Raw genomic sequence first — 22,990 nt, 5'->3', positions numbered from 1 at the left:
CGTCTTTCCATCGTGACGCTCCGATTCGGTTAACCTTTGATCAGTTTCTACGCGACTACCGTCGTCCGATCGGAGTTGAACCCCCCGCGGACAAGGAACGAGATTCACGCGGGTAGATCCGCGATGCGAGATACGAGCAGGCTCGTAATTTTTATCACCGTTCTGCGCACCCGGAAACGGAGCAATTCCGGTGCAATTCCAGTAAACAAAGACCGCGGACGGGTTTACGATGCTCGCACGCGCGCACCGACGAATCTATAATGGAACGCGAGCCGGAGTGGACGATTTTTTTCCGCGCGTAAAGGAGCAGCTGGTGGAGAACGGTGGCGAAAGCTCGAAGACGCGCCGATGTCGTTCTCTACCCCATATTGATTCCGTCGAGCATTACACGCGACGATTATATTTTATTTACCCGGGCCAGGCCGCTCGTACGGCCGTAGTTCTTCCACATCGTCGCGTAGGATGATACCTGCTAGATATACTAGTTTCGACATTTTTCAAGCTACTCGAGCATTCTGTCTTTCTCCCTGCCTGTTTCCACTCGATATTCGAGGACGCTTTATATTACATCGATACGTAGAACCGTTGTCGGAAAGTTCGACGAGAGCCGCGCGAAACGCGTTCGTCGACCTTTCCCCATTGGAACTCGATTGCTTCGAGGATGCTACGGGTCTCTGGGAAAACTAGAGCCAATCGTACGAGTCGGTATCGCGTTGGTTCCTCGTTTACCAGCTTCGGAGACGAAAGCGAACGCGTCGATCGCGCCACCGCGTGGGTAGAAACGGGGTGAGAAACGGCTCTCGGACAGCTCTCTGGTTTTTCCATCGTCTTCTCGTTTCCACGCATTTTCGAGAGAGAGAGGCGGAATAGAGGGCACAGGTAGCCGGAGAGTACGCGTAGGTGGTTAGTTAGAGAGCCACGTGGGTGGAGTTCCAGTAGTTCAGGAGCGGTCTTGGAAATTGGCGGAAGGGGTGAGATACGGGGAACAAGCGTAACCTTTAAGTTGGACGGGGTTGAAACGTTTCCAACGGAGGTGGAATAGGTCGCAAACGTACAGTGGCTTATCGTTGCTCGAGCATTCTCGAGAGCGGCACCGAATCGTCCTCCGCGCGAGATCGATATTACTCCATTTCATCGGCGAAACCCCCGTTGTTCCACGGCGTCGACGGCGTCGCGAGCCTCTCCCTCTCCCCGTCCGTCAGCTTTTTGCGCCCCAAACTCCCGGCTGGCGATCATAATTATCGTCCCTTGTCATCATCGATCGAGCTACTAATTAATGCGGTTTAAATTCGTCGACGCCCATCGCGAGAAATAACGAGATGTGCCCGGCGATCGACGGGGCCTGGGTTGGCGTTTGTTGTCCGACCATCGAGTCGGTGGGGACACGCGCGATACCGGCAATTATAACCCTCTCGACGATCGGAAGCTGAGCGTTGGCTATTGAAAAGAAAGAAAAAAACGCGTTTCCCCCCGACAGGGTCGAGGTGAAATTCCGTTGGTATCGGCAAGGTTAGGCTGTCGTTACGCGATTTGGCGAGTTTCGCGGATATATCTGATCTCGGTTCATTTACCTCCTGACCGGAAGTACCGTTGGTCGTGGCCGGAGAGCGCAACGGCGGGAGCTAGGCGGACCGGGAGGAGGTTGTAATCGAGAATCGCGGAGTACCGCCGCGCGGGAAGCGGAATGAAAATCTCCGCCACCCTATTTGAGAGCGAGCGAACCGGGATAGGGAACGGGGTAAGGCGAGATAGAAGCTCGACGTCGCACGGGGGAGACCAACCGTGGCTGGCTGCACGCCTGAAATATTTTCATAGCAATCTTCTCCGTCGATTAAACCTCCGTCTGTGCCGTTGCTTGCTTGCCCGGAATCGGTTATTTATTAAACCTAACTCTCGCGCGTTTACTTTTATTTTAAAGCGGTTACGCTCTGATGTAGTCTTTCTCCCCTTTTCTCCTCCCACCCTCTATCTCTCTCCCTCTCTCTCTCTCTCTCTCTCTCTCTCTTGATATTTATATGTATATATATACACGTTTGCTTTTTGTTCGCAAGTTCTCATCCCTTAAAAATTCGCTCACCGAAAGAGACGCCGCGAGACAATAGCTCGAACGGGGCTGAAGTTATCAATAACGGTTAGATCAATTTTCGATCGAGTCCCCTTTGAAACGAAAAACCCGGATGATTATTTAGAATCAGCGTCTGTCGATTCCTTTGACCTCTCCGACGAGGACGGCTCGTAATAAAGCCGGGAGAGACGCGGCTCGACGAGGTTTTTCCTCTCTTTCCCGCCCTTCCGGATTTTTCCCTCCGGCTACGAGGAAAGAGAGAGGAATCCGCGATGTGACAAGTTCTCGTTATCCTTTTGTACCGCGGCCGTCTCGTGCGATGCGATGCATAATGTTTTAATTGGACCGGCTGTTTAATTCGAGGCGCAATTGATACTTACGGGACGGTTCAGTCGCACTGAACACGTTCGCCGACGTACCATCAACGACGCGTGTGTGTCCCGTTCGGAGGATACGCGATAAAAAGTGGGGAAAAAAATCGTTCGTATCGCTTTTCCATTCGCGGATGTCTCTTTTTCGCCTGCGAAAATATTTATCGAAACAAGCTTCGCCTTTATTCCGATAACAACGCCGCTGGAAGTTGCGATTTCAAAAATGCTACGCTCCCTCCCTTTCGAATGGGGGATCGCGAGATTTTCGGAGGTGCTGGTTACGATCGAAGATCGGGTGTCCCATATCGCGAACGAGATCATTTCTCCGCTGTTATTAATCGTGTTTGCGATAACGAAACGGGAGTTATCCTTGGGTATCAGGGGAGGTAGAGAAAAAAATGTTGCGAGATTCCAGCCGCATCGATTTTTCACGTGCTAATGACTTCCGATACGCCGCATTAATCCGAACCTTTCCTCGCCCGACTTCCTCTCGCCTTTTCTCTTTTATTCGCGCGTCAAAATCAAACCGTACCTGCCCTACGCCGCGGTGTAGGGCGTTCGATCGATTCGATGTATAAATGGACGAAATCCTGGAATGGTTACGGAACTTTGCTTTTCCTTATTCAGTTTACTAGATAGGTGTTTTAACAGAAATTTGAAAACATTCTCGCGGGTTTGGTCATTGATTCGATCGATATTTTTGTGCCAACAACTATTTCATTTAATTACTCGGTCGACACGGCCCATCGAGTATCATTAATTACTCGGCGGACGCGTTCGATGGGAATCGGAGAATTTTTCCAATAGCTCCCATGGTGGTTTCGCTGGAGCTCTGCTAATCGTAATCGCGATCGTCGATTAAATGCGCGTGTAACTTTTACTTGGCAGTTGGTAGATTCGCGAGCGTTATTAACTCTCGTCCGCGTCACGACGATTGATTCCGATCGTCGTACTACGAAGAAGCGTAGGCAGATCGATCGGTTCGATTTACGATGGGCGCTCGCGGCGGGGCTGCGTTTCCCTCCTAAGTGAAAATTAACCGCGGCAGCGTCGAATTTTAACCGGTGCCGAAGTTCTAATTCCCTCTGTCACGCGATCCAGGTCGGAGCTGCGTCCGTTCTCCTCGCTCGCGTGTCTTTTCGCGGTGGTAAAGTTCGAGGTCGCCGCTGTCGTTCGGGGCGGTGCGCGTCGCGTTCTCGAATACGACCAGCGCCGGTAATTATCGTTCACCACCGCTGCCTTCCACTGATCGCGCGTAATTGCTGTTTGCTCGCGTACGGGACACTATTATTCTATGACGTCCTAATTAAATTCTTGGCCCACGCGTACAGCTAGCCGACCGGTCCCCGCCGCCGAGTCCAATCGATTCTTTCCAGACGAGCATAATTCGCGGGGCACACGCTTGCGTCTATATGCGTAATCTCGCTTGGCCCGGGATGGACCGGCAAAAGGCAGTTTTATGAACTCGTTCCGCTTGTACTCGACGATATTACGTTACAAGACGGACGGACGGGCCGTGCAGAAGAACGACGAAGAGCGAAAGGGCGAAAGGAAGACGAGGAGAGAGCGTGGCCGAGGGGGTTGGGTGGAAGGGCCGTGGAAAGTAAGAAGCGTCCCAGAATGAAGAGAGGGTTAATGTCCGGCCGGTTGTTGGTTCATTCAGTCCGGCGAGATGGTATCGCGGCAGAAATTTTTTGGTAGGGCTAGCCGGTATCCGGGGCCCCGATGAAGTTCGTTTCGGCTCCACCGTCGATGATTCACGAGGACTGGTCGGTCGAGTGGGCCCGCGACTATGCGTTCGGGACCAGGTAGAGGAGACCAGCGGTCGTCGTTGAACGATGTCTTTTACAGCCGGCTTAACTCCTCGAAATTGGGTGGTCCCCTTTTAAGATGGTAATCCCGTTGTATTCACGAGTCTCCAATTGTGCCTGATGTGCGCGACGCCTGGTTAATTGGTTCGCGCGGTGTCGCATTGAAAAGAATTTCCCTAACGACGGACCGATTGGAGCGAGTCATTGTTTATAGATGACCCGTAGCGCTACCTGCGCCTCGACCATCCGATTTTGCGTTCAGGTAGCGCGCGTGGCTGCTCGGCACTCGAGGCAGGGACACACGGTGACGATCGATCTTTGCTTTTCCGAGTTGGCAAACACCTCGAATTGTTGGTAGCTCGGTCGAGTATTTGTCTTGAACTGCTCGTAAACGCGGCAAACATTTTTCGTTACATCGAAAGCGCATCTTATGAATACACTCTTCTCCGTCGTCACGTAATCGAAGGGTTAGAGACGAAACGGGGGCTGGAAAAGTCCACGATCCGGGGATCTCGAGCTCGACCGCGATACGTTCGCGACCGTTCGCTTTGCCACTCTTCCCTTATTTTCTGCCCTAACTACATTGTTCGTCGCAGTATATGGTTATTTCCTGGCGGTAGGGATTCTATCGCTGGTACATCCGCAACTATTTGATGGCGCGCAGTCCTCGAGGAGGAACGATACAGTCTCTTAGAGGGAGCGGTCTAATGGGAACGAGGGTGTCGGGGTGACGGAATAGGAACCGAAAGGGGGAGCGAAGGAAAGAAACAGGCGGAAATGGCGCGTTCCACCAGCACGGAGGCGCAACAGTTTGGCCGTAGAAAACTTATCGCGGCTACTCGAGTTCCACGATCGACTTGGAATACGAGAGAGGATACGGGCCGTGTAAAAACGAGTAGTAAAACGGTTTAGGGCCTGCCCTGGCCGTGGTTGACCGTAGAGGGTGCGGCGAGTCGCGAAAAATGCGCGGTTCTCGCGAGCGAACCGATCGCCCGCATCGAAACCTGTTCCCTCGTCGTTACTAACGATACCTTCGACGAGACACTCAATCCGATCGGTTAACAGCGGTTGCCTTAATTGCGCTCGACCGAGCAATTAGATAACCCCTTATCTCCAGTTTAATAGAGACTCTTGCCGGTCGTATTTTTCCTTTTTTCCCTTTACAACTCGGGGACACGCCCGGATTTGCACCATCGTTCCCCGACGCGTATTATACGACCCTGTCGAACCTTGACTCACCCCGGGACTCTCGAAACCCTATTACAAACCCAGCCCCTTTCCTCGTTGGTCACCGAGCAAGGGTCGCCGAGCTCTCTCTCTCCCTCTCTCTCGCTCTCTTTCACAGCCGATATTTCTTCCTTTGTATCGCCGTTACGAGTCCCGTTTAGGGAATCGAGTTTTCACGAAACCTAATCGCTAGCAATCGGTGTTTGTCCCAAAAGTTATTTTTACTATCGATTGCTCATAGCCTGGTCGTCGCGTTGTCGAGGTGTACACGGATTATCCTAGTTTGTCGAATGATGTCAGGGATCGTAATCATCGCGTATTCCACTTGGCATCTTCGAACGGATGATCCCGAGCCGATCATCCCCCCGTTTTTTAAGTAAGCCGTCGCATTTCTTCCACCGATTCGATCCCCAAGCTCGCGTCTCACTGTCTAGTGACACGTTGGCTCGTTTCGCGTGTAGTACACCCCTCGTAACGCGTTCTATAATCGTGCTCGCCGAATTCCGTGGCTCGATGGCACGCCGGCCGAGAATTGGCCCGGTGCCCGGCCGGTTCGACGGTGATCCGCGGGAAAAATCCCCGGTTCAAACCACCGACGACGGTGGTTTCTTAACGGTGGATCGTCGGTGAGTAGCCTCGAGTGTGCACCGGGTAGCCGCGCGGGCACGTGCGAGCGCAACGAGTGCACTTGAGCATAAAACGAGGTGGCTCGTTGCGGCAGCTCGTGCCGCGAAAATGATATGCCGCCGATAACGCGGCTCGAGTACGCGCGACCCGTTCCGTCTGGCGTGTGCGTGCGTCGATAACGCCTCGTATAGCGCCTCGTCGAGCCTCGTTCCAAGTAGTACGTATTCGAAAATGGTCAAACGCGTGGAGAGCTTTACGAATAAGGGGTGATTTTTGCGCCAGACCAACCGTGCCCCGAGGTGCTATCGCGCGAATCTCTTTGCTGGGTCGTGGAGAAAGGAAGCGCGGGTGTTTCGTTTACCATGCCTGCACGCTCGACGCGTATTCCGCTCCCGTTTGCACGTGGACAAATTCCTTCATGAATAATTATTATCGATCACTCATTGGTAATGGCTGCAATCGTGCGTGGACGAGCTCGCGGAATGCTCGCGCGAGTAATACCATTGTGATATGTAGGACAAAAATGGTGCGATTGCTCGTGGCAGGTATATCAGCTGACTGGCTAATAATTCGTTAAGAAAGTTTTCTCTTCTCGCTTTTTTGTTTGTCCCGCGGCGGGAAATGCGAAGAATTCGTTAATGAATTCTCGACCTCGAAAGTGCAAAGGCGAGGCACGAGGTGGTAGCCGTAGTACGCGCGATACACCTGCGCAAATACGGCTGATCAATGTCTAGATACGATCGAGTAAATGAAAGCCCTCTTCGCGGGGGAACCACCGATTCATCGTGACCGATAAACGATCGGTTCGCTGCTCGTGTTCCACGAGTTTATCAGAGTGAACGACGCTCCTCCTCTTTCGCGTTTCCTCGTTCCATTGTAATGTTCGCCACGCTTTTTTTCCCCAGCTTCGTCGGGGTTCATCGAAACGTGCCATTAGCGAGGCGAATTCGCGACTTATAACGTCGACGGTTCGTCGAAAACGAAGAAAGGAAACAGAGTCGCGGCAAGTCGATGCTCGAACGAACCGATCGCTCGAAAGAAGGCAGAATCACGGAGCCGGTGGTCTGCTTTCGATTTCGATCAGTCGAGTAGATAGAGTAGATCGTGAGTCAGCGGGAAGTAGCCGCGATGTTCATTCGATAATCCATGCTCCTTTCTCGCGCTGGCATATCGGGTTCGCACGCGACCATCGGGATCACTTCCGTTCGCCTCACCTTCGCCCGGCTAGCCTCTTTACCTCGGCCCGGCCGTGGAGGGTGGAAGAAGGACGGACGCGCGCCGCTATGGAGTAGGTCATCGGGCGATTCTATATCTCCGGCGAAAAGGATGGCGGTAGACAGGAAATGGGCTGACGCTAAAAAAAAAGAAAGAAAGGAAAAAGGGGAGAGACGAAGCGAGTAAAAGAACGGAGAGCCCTGCTGGTGGTGGTTCCCTTTCCTTTCCCGTATGCCACCTCCGATCCCGGTTCTCACGGGTTACCTCGGTTCGCGTTAGTTATTACCTGACATTACCCGACGGTTTTCCTTTGAACCGTGAATGCTGTTCCCTGAATTTCATCAAAGCGGTGTCTCCCTTCCTTTGAGAGTTGCCAATGCGCGGTACCGTCGAAAGCCACTCCTCGTCCTGTGTCTCGGCAATGCTATGCGTCGATACTGCGCACGTATTTCGCGCGTCGCGGTATCTTCCGTCCGTTCCGCGGCAGGAATTTATAAGGCTCGCATAATCGCGAATCGGTAGGACTGTTTTTTTTTTTTTTTTTTTTCTTTTCTTTCCTCCTCGCTATTTCGGTTTAACGCCGCGACCAACGAGGAGACCGTACGTTCGAGCGCGCGGCGACCAAAAGTGGTTTCCCTGCCGGAGTGAAAGACGAGTTCTCTCTTTTGTCTGCTCCGTAGACCGGAGAAGAGAGCCAGCAGAGTTTTAAGATGCGAGAGAGAGAGAGACGGCATCTGGGTGTTATCTGGGCCAATGGAACGCAACCTCGCGCTCTGCTCTTATTTCGCTGTCGACACCGGATCGGTAAACTGCCGCCGCGTATCGAGCTATGCGAGAATGTCCTCGACGTGTTGGCTATTTCGTGAAAATTAATTGACGAACTTGCCGCAATTACGCCGCTCTCCCTTTACCCTTTGACCGCCTTATCGGCTTTCTTTCGGCCGAATCACGGCCCTCCTACCGACCTCTTCGCGGCGTTCGACCGGGTCGAGGTAACGTCGAGGAAACTGCACCCTCGGGGTCTAATTATAAAATATGACGGTGCCGCTCGGACGCCAAAGTATCAGCGATCGTGTGATCGACGTCGTCGGGATCGAAATATTCTCCAGTTCGCGTTCCGTTGCGCTCGCAAAATCCTCTTCTCGATCGCAGGAAACGGACGGACGAATTAACCCTTGGGTAACGCGGCGTCCATTGCTCGCGCGGTTTCACCTCGCTACCTCTTCTACCCTCCACGGCGATCTTATTTTATTCATTCGCGCGAGAAAATAAAATTTCGATTACAGAGGATTAACCGGTTGAACCGAAGGCCGTTCGGTCGGCTCGAAGAAACCGTGTGCGAGGCTCGCGCGGCCGAAGAAGAAATCGCGAGCGATTCCGTCACCGAGCAGCAGGCGATAAAAATAATCCACTGACTAACATCTAGGCTTCGACGACTATTATTATCCCGAATCTCTCCCCCGAGATAGAGACAGGCCGAAAGAAATGGGCGCGACGTTTGGTACGCGGCGCGCTCTCACCTCCGAGGAGGGGTCGTGGCGAGACGCGGAGTAGCCCCTGCGTTCCCCCGGTGAAAGTGACGACCGAGAAGAAAAGTGATTTCTTAAAACGCCCGCCCCTGGTTACGGCGTCGGTATTTCTATTTCCGACGCCCCGCGTCGCGACCTCTTCTACTCTGTCGAACCTCGCGTTCCCGGTATTCCATTTATTCCGACGAACGTAATGCCTCCGCGTATATTATCCGCCGCTCTCCACGGACCGCCGTTATTCCGCTAGTTTGATTTCCGCGAAATCGCCGGCGACGAGCGCGGATCGTTTCGCGTGGTTGCGTTTTCTGCTGGATCGTGATTTCGCTGACATCCACCCGGGGAACGTCGCAGCAGCGTTGCATTTACTCGAATTTCACGGACTTCCCGAGACGTACGATATTCGGAGGCGCGCGTTCGACGCGTTTCACCCACCGTTTTGCCTGTATACGCGCGCTACTCCGTCGATCCGACTGTCTCTCGTTCCGATCGGTTTAAGATCGTAATATCGAGGGGAAGTAACCTTAGGTGTTTCAACGTTCGAGTCGACGCGGAGCAGCGAGGGCGTCGCGAAGTAAAAGGAAACAGGCGAGAGAGTAGCCATCGGGTCGTTGAAAAGACGAATAAGTTTCCCCCGCGTGCTCTCTCGCCTTCTCCATTTTTCCTCGTTTAAACGCGACGCGTCTGTTCGAAGAACAACGCGGTCGCCGGTGTCGTAGGTCAGCGTAGCCGAGCAGTCAGCGGAGCGGTGCGCTCGATTGTCAGCGGCGCTTGTCGAAGCTGAATCGCGGAGCCGTTGGGATTTCCCCCGACACGGCAATTTACCCCCGTGACTGACAGCCGCCAGCTTTTGACGGCTTGAGGAACGCCGGGAACGAGTTAATCCGTTCGATGCGTTTCCACGATAACCCAGATGTGTGTACCACCTATCGCGTCTGTAGCGTAGAGTGACTCGTCGACTCTCTTTTTCCTTTCTTTTTTCCTGGTTTTTTTTTCTCTATTTTCGTTTCGGGTCAATTACATCGAGCGGGGACGGGTCCGATTATTACGGCATTTACACGGGGAACGAACGATCGCGATCCGAGGCTGATTATTAAATTAAATTTAAAATCCCTCTCCCCCACGGGCTGGCGATATTATTTTGAACGAGCTCCGGTGGCAATGGGGCGTGCACCCTGAAACGGGGCATAGGGTCGCGTAAAAGGGGATTTCGATACGAGCCGATAAAAATTCTCATAAAGGTTGCGTGCGTCCGGTGCTTTCCATACGCGCCTGTTCGCTTTTGTGTCGTAAAACGTATCGGAAATTAATATGCCAATTTCCTCCGAAAACCGGCTTGCCACCGGGTTAACCCGTGCCGTCGATTGTAACGTCCTTTGTCCGAAAATTAGTCAAATGTGCGGGCGCGGCTGTTTCGAATGTCAAAGAGATTTTAAACGCGCTACGTACACATTTACTTGATTCGTCAATTAACGCTCGATCGCGGGTAAATTTTGAATTATAATCGAACCGTGTCGATCGCGGCTGGATTGTTGGAAAAATTTCGGCCGGCGAAACAAAAGCTTTCTCGTTGACACGGAGCCGTGCGAGCCTGTATCGTAATTGGCTGGCACGGGTGGGCAGCCTTTCGAAACTTTTCCCTTCATTTTTTATGTCTATTCGATAATTATCGAGGCAACGAGCCGGGAACGCGTGGAAAAAGTATCCGGGGCGAGATAACGCGCGTACGTGGGTGGATATCGCGAGTTCATTTTCATTTTGGCGGGCTTTTCGAAAAAGAAAAAAAAAAAAAGAGAAAAAGTAGAGAAAAGGAAACTAGAGAAGAGGAGAAAAACGGTTGCACACGGTGGTCGGCAGTTTCCCGCCAGCGCTTTGTCACGCATTGTCAACGACGACGTCCGCAAACAGTAAGGAACTTGAGCGGCGTTACGAGCGTGTCACGGTAGTCCGTCGCTATTATGTCGTGCGGCAATGCGCCTGGCGGTTTCCGCGCGAGGCGGCGTGTCGGTCGACCGAAGAGGAGGAATAGTAGCGTAGGAATAGGCGGCGGTGGTGGAGGAGTAGAAGGTGGAGTAAGTTGCGCGCGCGGCCATTTTGATAATCTCCCACTCCTCTGTCTCACTCCTCGCTCCTTGCTACTCCCGTTTTCCTCCCGGTCGTTCCCTCTCGTTCCCACTCGGTGCCCGTCAACCCTTCACCCGTCTCCGTTCCACCGGTGTCCGTTCTGTCTCTCGCGTGTGCTGCACACACGCGCACGGATACGCGCGCGCGCGCGCGCTCATCCAGCGTTCCACACGGTTAACGGGTACGTAGAGTCGTGTCGCGTTCATGTGCACCAGCACGTACGCGCGCACGGATTGGAGAGAAAGAGCGAAGAAGACGGAAAGAAAGGAAGAACGAAAGAGAAAGAATCGTTAAAGCGCGCGGAGGATGTAGTAGAGGTGGAGGATGGTGAACGCGGAGGAGTAAGAGGGGAGGGTGGAGGTTCGTACACAGAGAGGATCCGTGCGTATATATATATATTTTTTTCCTTTTTTCCGCTGCTCGTAGTGCGCGAGCTTTTGCGGCAAAAGAGCGTGTGCAGAAGAGTTGCCCCCGTGGTCGCTAGTGTCGCGATTTCCCTTCTTTCTCCGTCGCTCTTCCTCGTTCTCTCTCGTTCCCGCTCTCTCGTTGCGAGCACGCGCGCATTCGCACACCGCACACACGTGCAAACGGTGTACGTGCTCTCGCGTGTACGTGTGTATCTCTCTCTATCTCGCTCCCTCTCCTCACCCTCTCCTCGTCTCGACCGGAAGGTGCCAGTTTCTCGTCGACGATCGTCTCGTGCAGACTCGCGCTACGTCGTCGCCGTTTCGTGAATTGTCGCGTACCTCTCTCGGACAACGTCGCCACCGCCGCCGTCGTTCCCGTCCAACCTCGGGCAGACCACGGTGCGTTGTAAACAATTTGGATTACGGAGTCGCCGTCGAAAAATCGAGCCGCCGCGTGTGCCTGGCTGTCGACAAGTGCAAGTAAATAAAGAATGTTGCCGCGCCAAGGAGACTCGTAAGCGTTCCCGTGTTGTTCTTCGAATTCCTTCTCTCGCGGTCGCGCGATACGTCTCGGTCAGTCAGTCAGTCAGCCGTCGCGCGTTCTTCCGTGCGCTTCTCTCGCGTACGTAGTTCGTCTACGTGCGAGTCCCTTCCGTCGTTCGAATCCACCGGGAAGTGTTTGGTGAATCGTTTCGCAGTGTTCAACACGAGCTGGAGCGCGCGTTTCTGGATTAGCCGCTCCTCTCGTGCCCCTTTGATACGTCGAACGACGCCTCTGCTCGCGGAATCGTTTCAGCGTTCGACGAAAGAATGAGAGTGTTTTTCCGCGCGAACATCGCGTCGCCACTGGCGGGCCCCCGAGCCGTTTCTTTGCAGTCGGTTCTCGGTATTTCTGGTGATTCAAGTGATCGCAGTTCTAGTGATAACTTTTTGTCAGGATTATTTTTGGATACCGTGACCAGCCGGTTTTCACTTTCTTGAACACACGGTGAGTACATCCTTCTCTCTCTTTTTCTGTATTTCCCTCTTTTCCACCGATCGTGCTCCGTTTCGCTCGCCTCGCACGGCTGACAAATTAGATCCTACTGTGACGCGGTACAGCGATAGGTCGCGCGTGGGATGAACATTTTCCACGGTGTGGCGGAAAAGGAAAAAAAGAGACGATCGGTTGGAACGTCACGATATTCGCGTTCGAGTACAGTTCGCCGCTACGCCGACGCTCGATCGCGTGTTACGCCAAGTTTTTTCCTCTCTTTCTCTTTTCCACGGAACGAGCGTACATCCTAGTTTGCCGATCGCAACTTTTGGAGAAGGTACGACGCGATTCTCGTGACTGGTCGGTGCTTTTACGTGACCGAAGCGTGTGGCGCGGGTCACGTGGGGGATATTTAGACGAACGTCTCGTCGTTTCGACGACAGTCGATGTTCCGCCCTCGACGGCAAAATCAGGTACACATAGAAGAACCCCCTCGATTAAAAAGAGAGAGGTAGTTCGTACTGACGCGTTGTTTACTTGCACGATCCACGACACTGGACGAAACTAGATTTCGCACGATATAAATACCGTGGCGCGAACATCGTAAACGTGCTCGCGGTGGCACGGTCACCGAGCGGTCGAGCAGAGTCGGTCTGGCGTGCCAGCATTCTCGTTAATTCCAGAAAATTATCGACAGATGCTCGCGCGTAAAAACGTGTCTGTTGGCAGCCATGTTTCAAGAGCGCTCGCTCGCGAAGATATCGCGATTTCGTCATGCCACGTGCCGCCATTTTTTCCCTTCTTCTTCTTCTTCTTCTTCTTCTTCTTCTAAACGTTGAAACGCGAGGTTTACCTCGGCGACTGTCCTCGTCGTACGGCGTTCTCGATCAGCGCGTACGCGCGATTCTCGAGTGCTTATTTACCAATTGCGTATACCTGTTTACACGAAACGCCTAGCAAGACGACGACAACAACGGCGGTGGCGCGTCGCGTCTCGATTCTAGAACCTGCTCGTGCCAAGGTATGATTCACGATCCGATTTTCGCCCATTAGACTTACCCACTTACGCAGCCACCGGAATAAACTTTGATCGCCGCGAGTTTCCCTTAAAATTCGAGCGTTGCTCGCGGTCGATCGTTTATAGCGTCTCGAGGTCGCCGCGAGTTCGCGCGCGATGTCCTTCGAATGGTCGAACCGGCCGTTCGGCGTTATCAGGCCTCGACTCGCTCGACGTTCGACTCGACCGGAAAAAACCGAGACGTTCGGCAAACACCGACGTTCGAAACGAATTCGGTCCTCCTCTCGAGATCGTGCCACACGGTGGGACGTTCTCCAGTGACGTCATTAGCGAGGAACGCGAAAAGCTGGCCAAAGCGTCGCTCGTCGGAGGGGCGGTCGAGCAGGAAAATTTCACGGCTGACCGTCGTCGAACTTAGTCGTACTTTTTCGAACAGGGGGACCTCTCTCGCTCCGTTCCGCTACCGTCGCGGCGCGCGCTAACTTCGGATTACGTAAGCGACAGAGAGCGCTGCTACGAAAGAGCCTTGGTTTCCTTTTAAAAATGGCCGTCCGCGGGGCCCGAGAGAAACATCATCTCGTGTCGAAAACATCGGCCGTTCTACGTCGCGGAAGAGTAGCACGCGTCGCGTGCTCGCGAGAAAAGGAACAACCAGGAGCTCCTTCTCTTTTCGCGAGGAGCTTTCTATATTATTTCGCGAATAAACAGCCGCAGATTCGTCTAGCGTCGACAAAGTTCTTCCGCGCGAGCGTTCGATGTTACGAAGGCAGGATTTTTCGCGAAACGATATCGCGTACGCCGCGCGACGATCAAAGTATTATCGTCGCACTCGCGAGCTGGAATAGATAATGCTCGACGCTCGAAAATCGAATATGCAAAAAGGAAAAGTTTGCGACTCGGCGGAATATCGTTATCGAACATCGATACGGTCGAATCTGGGGGGAATCTAGGTTTCGCACGATCGTCGCGTTCGTTGGGCAAGGCCGGCTCGTCCGCCGGGTATTCCGCAGCGATCGTAAGGCGAGAAACGCGGAGCGTCTTTTGTATCGTGATTAGAGAGCCGATAACCACTGATAATGGAGTTAATCGATGATAACGAGCGACCGTGCGGCGATAAAGTTCACCGTCGAGCATCGACGTTACGAGATGTTAATTCTTTATTGCTCGTAATACGCAAACAGTTTGGCGAACTCCGCGTCCCGTTGGTATTAAATTCCTCCGCGCGGCTGCTCTCGGTTTCGCCCGGTGAAATTCCTTCGCCTAGCGCGCGGGTGGTTGACTAAATCGCGGCGAAAATATTGTGTACAAATAACGAGGATTTGCATTACAGATACTCTTTACGCTCGTCCTCGCCGCGCAGCACGGCCGCGTCCGCGTGTTTCAACCGCAATTTACATTTCAAATATCGTGTCGTTCGTTGAAGTTCGCGCGGACAGATCGTTAAGCTTTCATCGGGACTGCTTAACCGTTCCCCGTCCCGTTGAACAAGCGATTTATTTAAAACGCTCGCAGCCGGTCGCAATAAACACGGTTTAACACGTTCACTTTTATCGTCAGGGATTTGTAAAAAAAATGATCGCACGGACCGGTAGCGTCGGCTAATGGAAAAGTAATTCCTTTTTTTTCCGCGTTACATCGCGAATATCGCCGCCAGTTACAATTAAGCGTTCGGAATAGTCCCATCGGCGCGTTATTATCGGCAACTGTTATCGGGCATCGCGTCGAATGCTCGAGGAAATATAAATTAGTTGCAAACGTAGCATGGACATCCTGTTAAACTGCAGTCAGCGTTTCGCGGTGTTATTTCTTTGAGACGTCGAGAGCGTTGCACGGGAGTGTTGAATTTATGCGGGGGACGCTATCAAGCTGGACATTTCGTGTAATGGTTATCGACGACGGATAAAACCGCGGCTTCGCCGTTCGACGTCTTCGCGTTTCGCGTCGTCGAAGCGACTGGACTTGACATTACCGTCAGACCCGTTCGATGCCAGGGATCGGGGTAAAAATTCGAGGCGAAGACGGACCCCGGCCGTTCTTGAACTTTGACCGAGTTACGTGCCACTAGTCGGTCGGCAGTTCGTTCGTTCGTACTAATTCGCCAACTTTTTTCCTCGTCGACTCGTGTTTGCCAGCATTTCTACGGTATTCTCACTGGACAGGTCTCTTTCTCTCTCTCTCTCTCTCTCTCGAATCTTTGGAGTTAAAGGAACTCCGAGTCGAAGAAGGAGAATTGCATGCAACTCGTTCCTCTGGATAAAGCCAGTCGAAGTCGTGGCTCGTCACTTTTAAACGTTCCAGCGATACGATGCTTAAAAGTCGAAATTCGCACGCGCGATGCTTGCAATTAGCGCGACTACTCGATTTATCGCGTTCCTCGAGCAATTAATAATCGAAGCGAACGCGGCCGCGAGTCGATCCTTTAAGGTCTCCGCCTTGGGGGTCGTCGAGCGTCGATTAGGATCGAAGATGTTTCGCGTGGAGAGGCTCGATCGGATCCGCTCAAGGAGATTAGCCGCGCGAGCGTGAAACGAAACGCGACTTTCGAAGGTTCTCGTACCGCGAAACGATGTCAGTGTGTCAGTGTCAATGGAACCGAGTCATTGGGTTTGTCGATTGTGATTCAACAGGAAGAGAGACGGTTTCGCCGCGCGGCGTGGCTGGTGGACGACGGTGGAGGAGCCCGTCGTTCCTCTTCGTCCCGTCTCACCACGGATTTTCAACCGAGACGCAGAAGAGAGACTGCAGACGGCACTCTACTCTCGTACTTTCCTGTTGTTGCGAACTTGAAATTTTTCCGTCGCTGGAACGATTTTCGATGCAGTCGCGCGGGTTCCCTCGTCGTCCCGCCGGTTAGTTCGGTGGCGAGAGCTAATGGAATCGGTAATTAACGAGCGGCGCGTGACTTGGGTGTCCGTGAGGAGGCACGGGAGGGAAAGAGAAATGGAGCCGTCGAATCGGGCGGGAATTCGCGAGCGCGCGATCCGGCATTTAGCCTTCGTCGTCTGAAAATAACCGCGACAACTCGCGAGGATTCCCTCCGCCTCTAGTCGCGGCTTCGATTCGTCTCGTTTCCACGCGTTCTCTCTCTCTCTCTCTCTCTCTCTCTCGGTCGTCTCTCCACCGCGGATACTTTCGCTGTCTCGGTCGTCTGTCGTCGCGCGGCGGTTAACTAAGCTCGAATCGAATTCGCCACACGTACGGCCACGTGCGTGCGACCGAGGCGCGTGTGCGTTACCCTTTCGCGTGCACACGTATGCACGCCCGCCGCGTACTTGGACGACTCTCCGAGCGGGCGTTACGTTTCGCGCCAAAAAAGAAGCTGCGAGCTTCGACGATGGTGATCCGTCGAAGGATTCGAGGTAAACTAGGTGTCCGCGGTACGACGCGTTACGCGCAGGTGGATTTGGTAACAGGAAAAGCTTGGCTAATTCGTCGTTGGTTAATTCGTTCAGCCGACTCTGACGAATCGATAACGCTGCTCGTAGACGCGAACGAGGGGATTCATACGTCATCGATATCCGAAATACCAACGAACGATGGTACGCGTACGAATTTAAAAGCCGGCGTCGATTTCCGGTATTTCTGCACGAGGATAGTAGTACGCACGCCGCCGGTGGAGGGTACCGCGTCACTGGTTGCTCTCGAGCGTCACCGCTGACGTAGATCGATCCTAACCTGACGGTCGCGTCTCCGTGTTTCAAGCATTGCGAAACCGATGGAAATCGAAACGAGTGACTCCGTGCGAAACGCACGTCGCCGGGAATTCTGTGAAAACGGGTTGACCGTGGACGTTTCCAATTATCGATTAACGAGTGTCCGGGGTGGGGGTTTCTTTATTCTCCGATCGATGCACGGTGGATTCTTTTAAATCGCCTTCGAGTCGAACAACGATCCCTCACGATTGCGTGGCTCGACAACAAACACACTCCCGAAACGGTTTCGCGTATTTTCGCGAACGATTCTCGCTAATCGAGCCGGTCCAGCGTGTTAATAGGTTTTCCCGAGGACGGAAAAGGGTCAGCGGAATCTCGTTCTGGATGTTGAGCGCCGGCTATCGACCCGTCTGTAAAAAGGGCTGACTGTGGTCGTTCGAGCAAGCTATATTCCTCGGAGATATAGTTGTCGGTGTTGCGGAACGTGCGTTAAGTATTCAAGGAGGAGAGGATTAGCTGGATGAACTCTTTCGGTTGATTCATGATTAATTTCGATCCGAGGAGGAATCCGATTTATTAGCTTCACCACTTACCCTTCTTCGCTCGCGAATCGTAGACGGCCATGGCCCCTCTTATATCGTCCCTCCTTCGTTACCATTTCAAATCGACCGCGATTAATGCTAGTTAATTATTTCCTGGGGTGATATTCCGTCCCAGGACGGATCGATCTCCCGCCGAATGATTCATTAAAAAAGAAAAACCCGCCGCTGACTAGTTGATACACGCATGGCGTGTCGCCGCGGGAATAATTTATCGTTTATTTTTTCCCCTTCTTTATTCCTCGCGAAATCGTGGAACGACGCCGTCGATAGGCGCGGCGAGGACGACCGTGGCGAACGGCCGGTGGAAAATTTGGAAAATTGTCCGACAGCCGGAAGTTCGACCGAGCGAATATGGAACCTGGAGGGCGGCGTATCCCGTTTCCATTTACCGAGGCGTTAATCATGAAAGCGCGCTGGCTTCGTTAGTGCGATGAACTTTGCCGAGCTTTGTGACCCGTCGAACTACTCGATAAAACGCTCTCCTCGCCCACCGCGTTCCTCGTTCAGCTCGTCTTCGCCAGAAATCGACTACCACGGTCGATAGTAAACGGTCGCCGTTGCGTGGGAACCGTCCTGATTCCGGTAAAACACCACGGGCACGGGGCAATCCCGTCGATCGTGTTCTCGGAAATCGGTCGTATCTGAACTCGCGACGGGCACAGAGAAATTCGCTGGCGAACGAACGACGCGAAACGCAATGGCAATATCCGCCCTGGCGACGCCACGGCGTCGGCCACTGGTCCCAGACTCCATCGTACGAATCCCCGTACTGCCTTCTCCTTCTGACGGCGGTCGTATCCGATATTTCCAGTGAACGTGAAAAATTGGCAACTGCTCGGACCACGGTAAGCCTCGGTCGCTAATGAACGCGGCTACGAGGATTAGCAACAGTGGGTTCGATCTCCGTTCGACGGAAATTAATAATTCTTTGCTAGTGTATCAACCTCTTCTCCGCGTGGGAATATATTCGTGGAGAGAGAGAGAAAGAGAGAGAGAGAGAGAGGGAAAGAGTCGAATTGAAAAGCGATTCGTCGACCGAGTTTCCGAGGATCGAACAGGTTCGCGGCTGGTCTAATGCAACGAGTAACTCGATTTCACGCGGCAGTTGCTCGATAAGAAGCAAAAAGGTTTCGATCGCGCGCGCAAGAGGAGGCGCTCGGTAATCAGTCGCGATCCTGATGGAATCGATAACTGACGCGCCGTGTCGGCTGGCTCGTGGGTACGCAATCCCGACGTCGTCACCGGAAACGCGGCTAAACAGGTGTTCTCGGCAGCTGCAGCTTGCCCTCTCTCTCTCTCTCCCTCTCCCTTTTATTCTTTATGGCTCGTCACGAATCTTTTCCGTCTCCATTCGCGTTCACAGCTCGCCTTTGCACCACTGGTATTTTCCTAAAACGCGAGAGTTATTCTCCGGCATGCGTCAGACGGCGCGACGTAATTTCTTGCCCATTGATTTCCGCCCGGGGAAAGATAGAGTTCGCCTCGACTCTCGAGAAGGATTTTCCTTAAAACGAAACGTTTGCTTGGCCAATGTCACGGATATCGAAGATCGGACGCGGAGGAACGAGAGCCGCGCGTTAACTCGGCTCGAGAAGTCGTCCTCGCGTTCGTCTTCCATTCTTCCTCGTTCTTATTTCATACCCTTCTGTTTACCGTTAAAGAGGAAATGGCGAGGCGAATGGTACGTGTACGTGCCCGTACGCGCGCAGCTGACTCCGTTATCGCGCGCTTTGTACACATCTCTAGCGATAAAACTCGTGGGACAATTCCGTGGGTACGGCGATAAGCTTTTGCGAAATCTATCCTCTGTATAGCAATCTTCGACCAGCATCGAGACGTACGAGTGTATAGGATTGATGGAAGGGTGTATTGGGTGTTTCAGCGTGGACCGGGACCGACTTCGAGAGCGGGAACGACAGGCCCGCGCGGCGATGTCGGTCCAGGCCGAACAGGCGGCTGCAGGAGGTGGTCCTGACAACAGACACCATCCCCATGGCCACCACAACCACGGTCACAATCACGCTAATCCGCACGTCGTCGCAGCTCCGCTCTTCCGTGCTCCCGTCAGGGTAAGTGCCTCTTTCTTTCTTTCTTATTTTCTTTTCTCTCCTTCTCTCTGGTCGCGTGTCGTCCGTTGCGATATCCAGGCCGCAACAGAGGGCTCGTCGGAACGTTTCCGGGCGAACAAGGGATTAAAGGATCCAGCGGTTTCGAAACGCCCGCTCCGTGGTCTATTTCGAACCACGGAAGATACTAGGGATTTTTCTCGCGCGGACGTCGACTCGCAGGGTGTAAAATCGCGTTGGAATTGGGGCAAAGATCACAGACCTCCAGCCGTTTCTCTCTCGAGTCTGCTCTTTGCGGCTTTTTTCTTTCGATCGTGCATAACTCGCGAGCATGCGTGTCGCGAGACGCAGCGTGATTTTATGCGATCCGATGGATCATCGTCGCGCGTACGTATGCATCCGTGTCCCTCGAATCTCGATAATCGAGCAGCTCGTGCCAGGGGATTAGTTTGTCATCGACTCTTATCCGGAGTCTTCCAGATTTAGCAGCCCACGGCTCGTTAGGGTGTTCGTCGTCTCGATGCCTCGTTTACGCGCCATATGGCGGCAGCCACGCTCCTCCTTTTTCCCTGGGCCGGATCCTCGACCGCGGCTTACGATACCCGGGGTGTTCCGATTTCAGGCCCGCGTCTGGAACACGAACGTCGAAGCGGTAGCAGCTGCCCGTTGGGTCTGCAGAGAAATCCCATACGACCGTTACGGCGAACCCGACAGGCTCGTCCAGCCTCTCTCACGGCTCGTAAACATCGCCTCGGCTCTTCTTCCACTTTACTCGGCCATCGACTAGACTTATCCCCCGCTCGCGAGGACTCCAGATTTGTTGCCGATCTTGAACGCGCGCCTCGAACCCTGGGAACCCGACGGAAACAAAGGAATCGTAGTTAGTCGAAGAGTTTTCATAAAAGTACCTCGAGATACTCGAGAGGGATATACCCTAGGTCGAAGAACGATTTAGAGGCGGAACGATGCTCCGCGGAGCGAAGTAGAAACGCGTAAAACGAAGAGAGCGGATTGCTGGGGGCGCGTTTAAAGGGTTTCCGATTACGTGAATCGGCGATCATCGATACGATTTCTCGCGCGACGCGCGAATCACCCTTCGAACGTAACCGGCGTGCACCTTTCCACGGTACTCAACAGGTGTTTCGCGACTTTTAAACTTTCCTAATAACCGTTTTACGAGCCTCGTGGATTTCCCTCCCACGGAGCGGCGCACCTGCTGCTCAGCGCGCGACTTTCGTTTCGCCGTCCCGAAACCTCGATAACGTTACCAATCGTCCACGCATGAGCGCTGTTGCTTATCAGATTTTTCAAAGCTGTTCGACCCAGCTTCGCCACGTTTCGCGCATTTATCGCCGCGATTGACGTCACGCGTTTGCATTTACACGGGAAAAAAGCAATCGATTGCGCGCGACCTGTTCTCCGCCACGCGGGAAGTAACCGCGGTCATTTTCACGGTCGCTCCTCGAAGATTAACGCGGAACCGTCGCCGATCTTTACCGTCGCCGTTCGAAAGTTTTATCGATCGTAGTAACGTGACGTTGCGCGAGGAGGGAATCGCGATAACGATTGAGCAAACTAGTTTTTCACACCAGACACTCGAGCAGCTATGACTCAAGCTTCGTAGTAATTCCAGAAACTTCCATCGCGTCTGCATCGATAAGTTTCGACGATAACTTTTCTATCGTTTAGCTAATTTTATCGAACAGAAGCATGCTCTTTCTATTCCCTCATTTTTGATACGCTTCCAGTGCGAGTCATCGAAAATTTAATCAGGTAAAAGAACTCGTAGCGCGTCGGGAGTGCTCGGTTTCAACCCCCTGGTCCCAGGGGTGGACGCATTCTTTTCGACAACGGTCTCGGCTGCACTTTATTCCTGTGCGCGCAGCAGATAAGAGGTCGCTCGTTGCTTTTCTTCTTCTTCTTCTTCTTCCTCGTCTCGTTCTTTTTCTCGGTGTACACGGACGTGTTTACAGAAGCGGGCAGGTGGAAACGTCTCATCGCCACCTTGAAAGCTGTTGCAGTAACCAGGAGAACGTAACAGAGAGAGGGAGAGATAGAGTGTTATCGTCTTGTACAGGTGTCGAGTCGCGAGAAGTCGTTGGTCGTCGTCCTTTTTTCATCCCATTTTGCTTGTTTTCCCCTTTTTTCTTATCCGTCGAGACCCACGGCTCTCGTATTTTCGACTCGTAATCGACTCGCTTCGTTAACCTTTCGCCACTGTCGTCCCTCGTTACGCGTTTTACTTTATTGCCACGTACGGGCATAAGGAAACCGCCAGTCAGAGGTTTCAAAAGAGCAGCGGCGCGAAAGTGAAAGTAATTTATCGGCGAAGGAAAGGTCGCGATAGCGTAACAGATAATAATTAATGAATTCAGAGGCTCGAAGGTCGCCGATGGGCAGCCGCGGGGAAACGTTACACGTGGAGAACGCGACCCGTTCCGTTTCTGCTCGTTTCAGGGTGAACACGCCTCTCTAAGCTCGAGAGAGACGATCGGCCACCGATGCAGCTGCCACGAGCTTTATCTCTCCACGCGATATCGCGTCGTTATCGAATACGTCGCGACTGTTACGCGTACCTCGTAAACAACCATCGTAACGAACGAGTTGGATCGTAGAAATCTGGTCGCGGCAACTTTCGTTCATTGGTGCACGCGGAAGAGAGACGGGAAGTAACGCGACTAGCGCCCTTTCGGTGAATCCGGATTTTCGATCGCGTTTAGTACGAACGGCGTTTACGCAACGCCGTGAATTCTCATTTTTCCACCGTGAAATCGACGCGCGTCGCGCGAAACGCGATGCACAGAGCGGAGGACGAGTTTCCGTTGGGGGTGGAAGAAGGAACCGCGTACAAGGGTGGTCCGTTTTAATCTTGCCGCACGATCCTCCTCGAAATTGGCGCTCGTTTGGAGAAATAGTTGTCGCCGTGGGAATTGCATTTCACTGAGAGAACTTTGCTACCAGATTTACATGGGCAGAGGGAAAGTCTTTTCGTCCCGCGAAGGGGTTAACGCTCGAGCAAGAGGGCGGATGGACAGCGATACGAGAAATATTTGGTTCCCGCTCGTTTCGATTTCGTGGACGACACCGCACAGTCAACAATGAGAAGATAACCGTGGATAGATAAGAATAGGAAGAAAAAATATTTATTTAGTACAGTACAAAGTGTAAGGGGAAAAATATCATTCTTCTAAACGAAGAATCGTATTCGACGTTAAAGTTCAGGAGTAGTTATTTCGGAGTGGCGTCTCTCTGGCATACGGACATGAACAGTGCGTTATCTCGGTGGTATCTTTCCGGTATAA

The 22,990-nt window shown here is 53.0% G+C and overlaps 2 protein-coding genes across 2 annotated transcripts in view; one reads left to right on the top strand and one right to left on the bottom strand.

The window, feature by feature from the left end:
• Lilli (AF4/FMR2 family member lilliputian) overlaps window positions 1-22,990 on the top strand; it is a 112,506-nt gene that overhangs the window by 27,810 nt on the left and 61,706 nt on the right. Inside the window, exon 3 of the mRNA XM_076904116.1 lies at window positions 19,505-19,691. Coding sequence (XP_076760231.1) covers window positions 19,505-19,691 — 187 coding nt within the window. The remainder of the gene's footprint in view (window positions 1-19,504; window positions 19,692-22,990) is intronic.
• LOC143428867 (putative RNA-binding protein EIF1AD) overlaps window positions 1-22,990 on the bottom strand; it is a 117,119-nt gene that overhangs the window by 69,301 nt on the left and 24,828 nt on the right. The window lies entirely within an intron of this gene.

Source organism: Xylocopa sonorina, chromosome 11 (assembly GCF_050948175.1).
Source record: "Xylocopa sonorina isolate GNS202 chromosome 11, iyXylSono1_principal, whole genome shotgun sequence".
NCBI classification, from domain to species: domain Eukaryota; kingdom Metazoa; phylum Arthropoda; class Insecta; order Hymenoptera; family Apidae; genus Xylocopa; species Xylocopa sonorina.
This window is presented reverse-complemented; position numbering and strand designations above follow the sequence as displayed.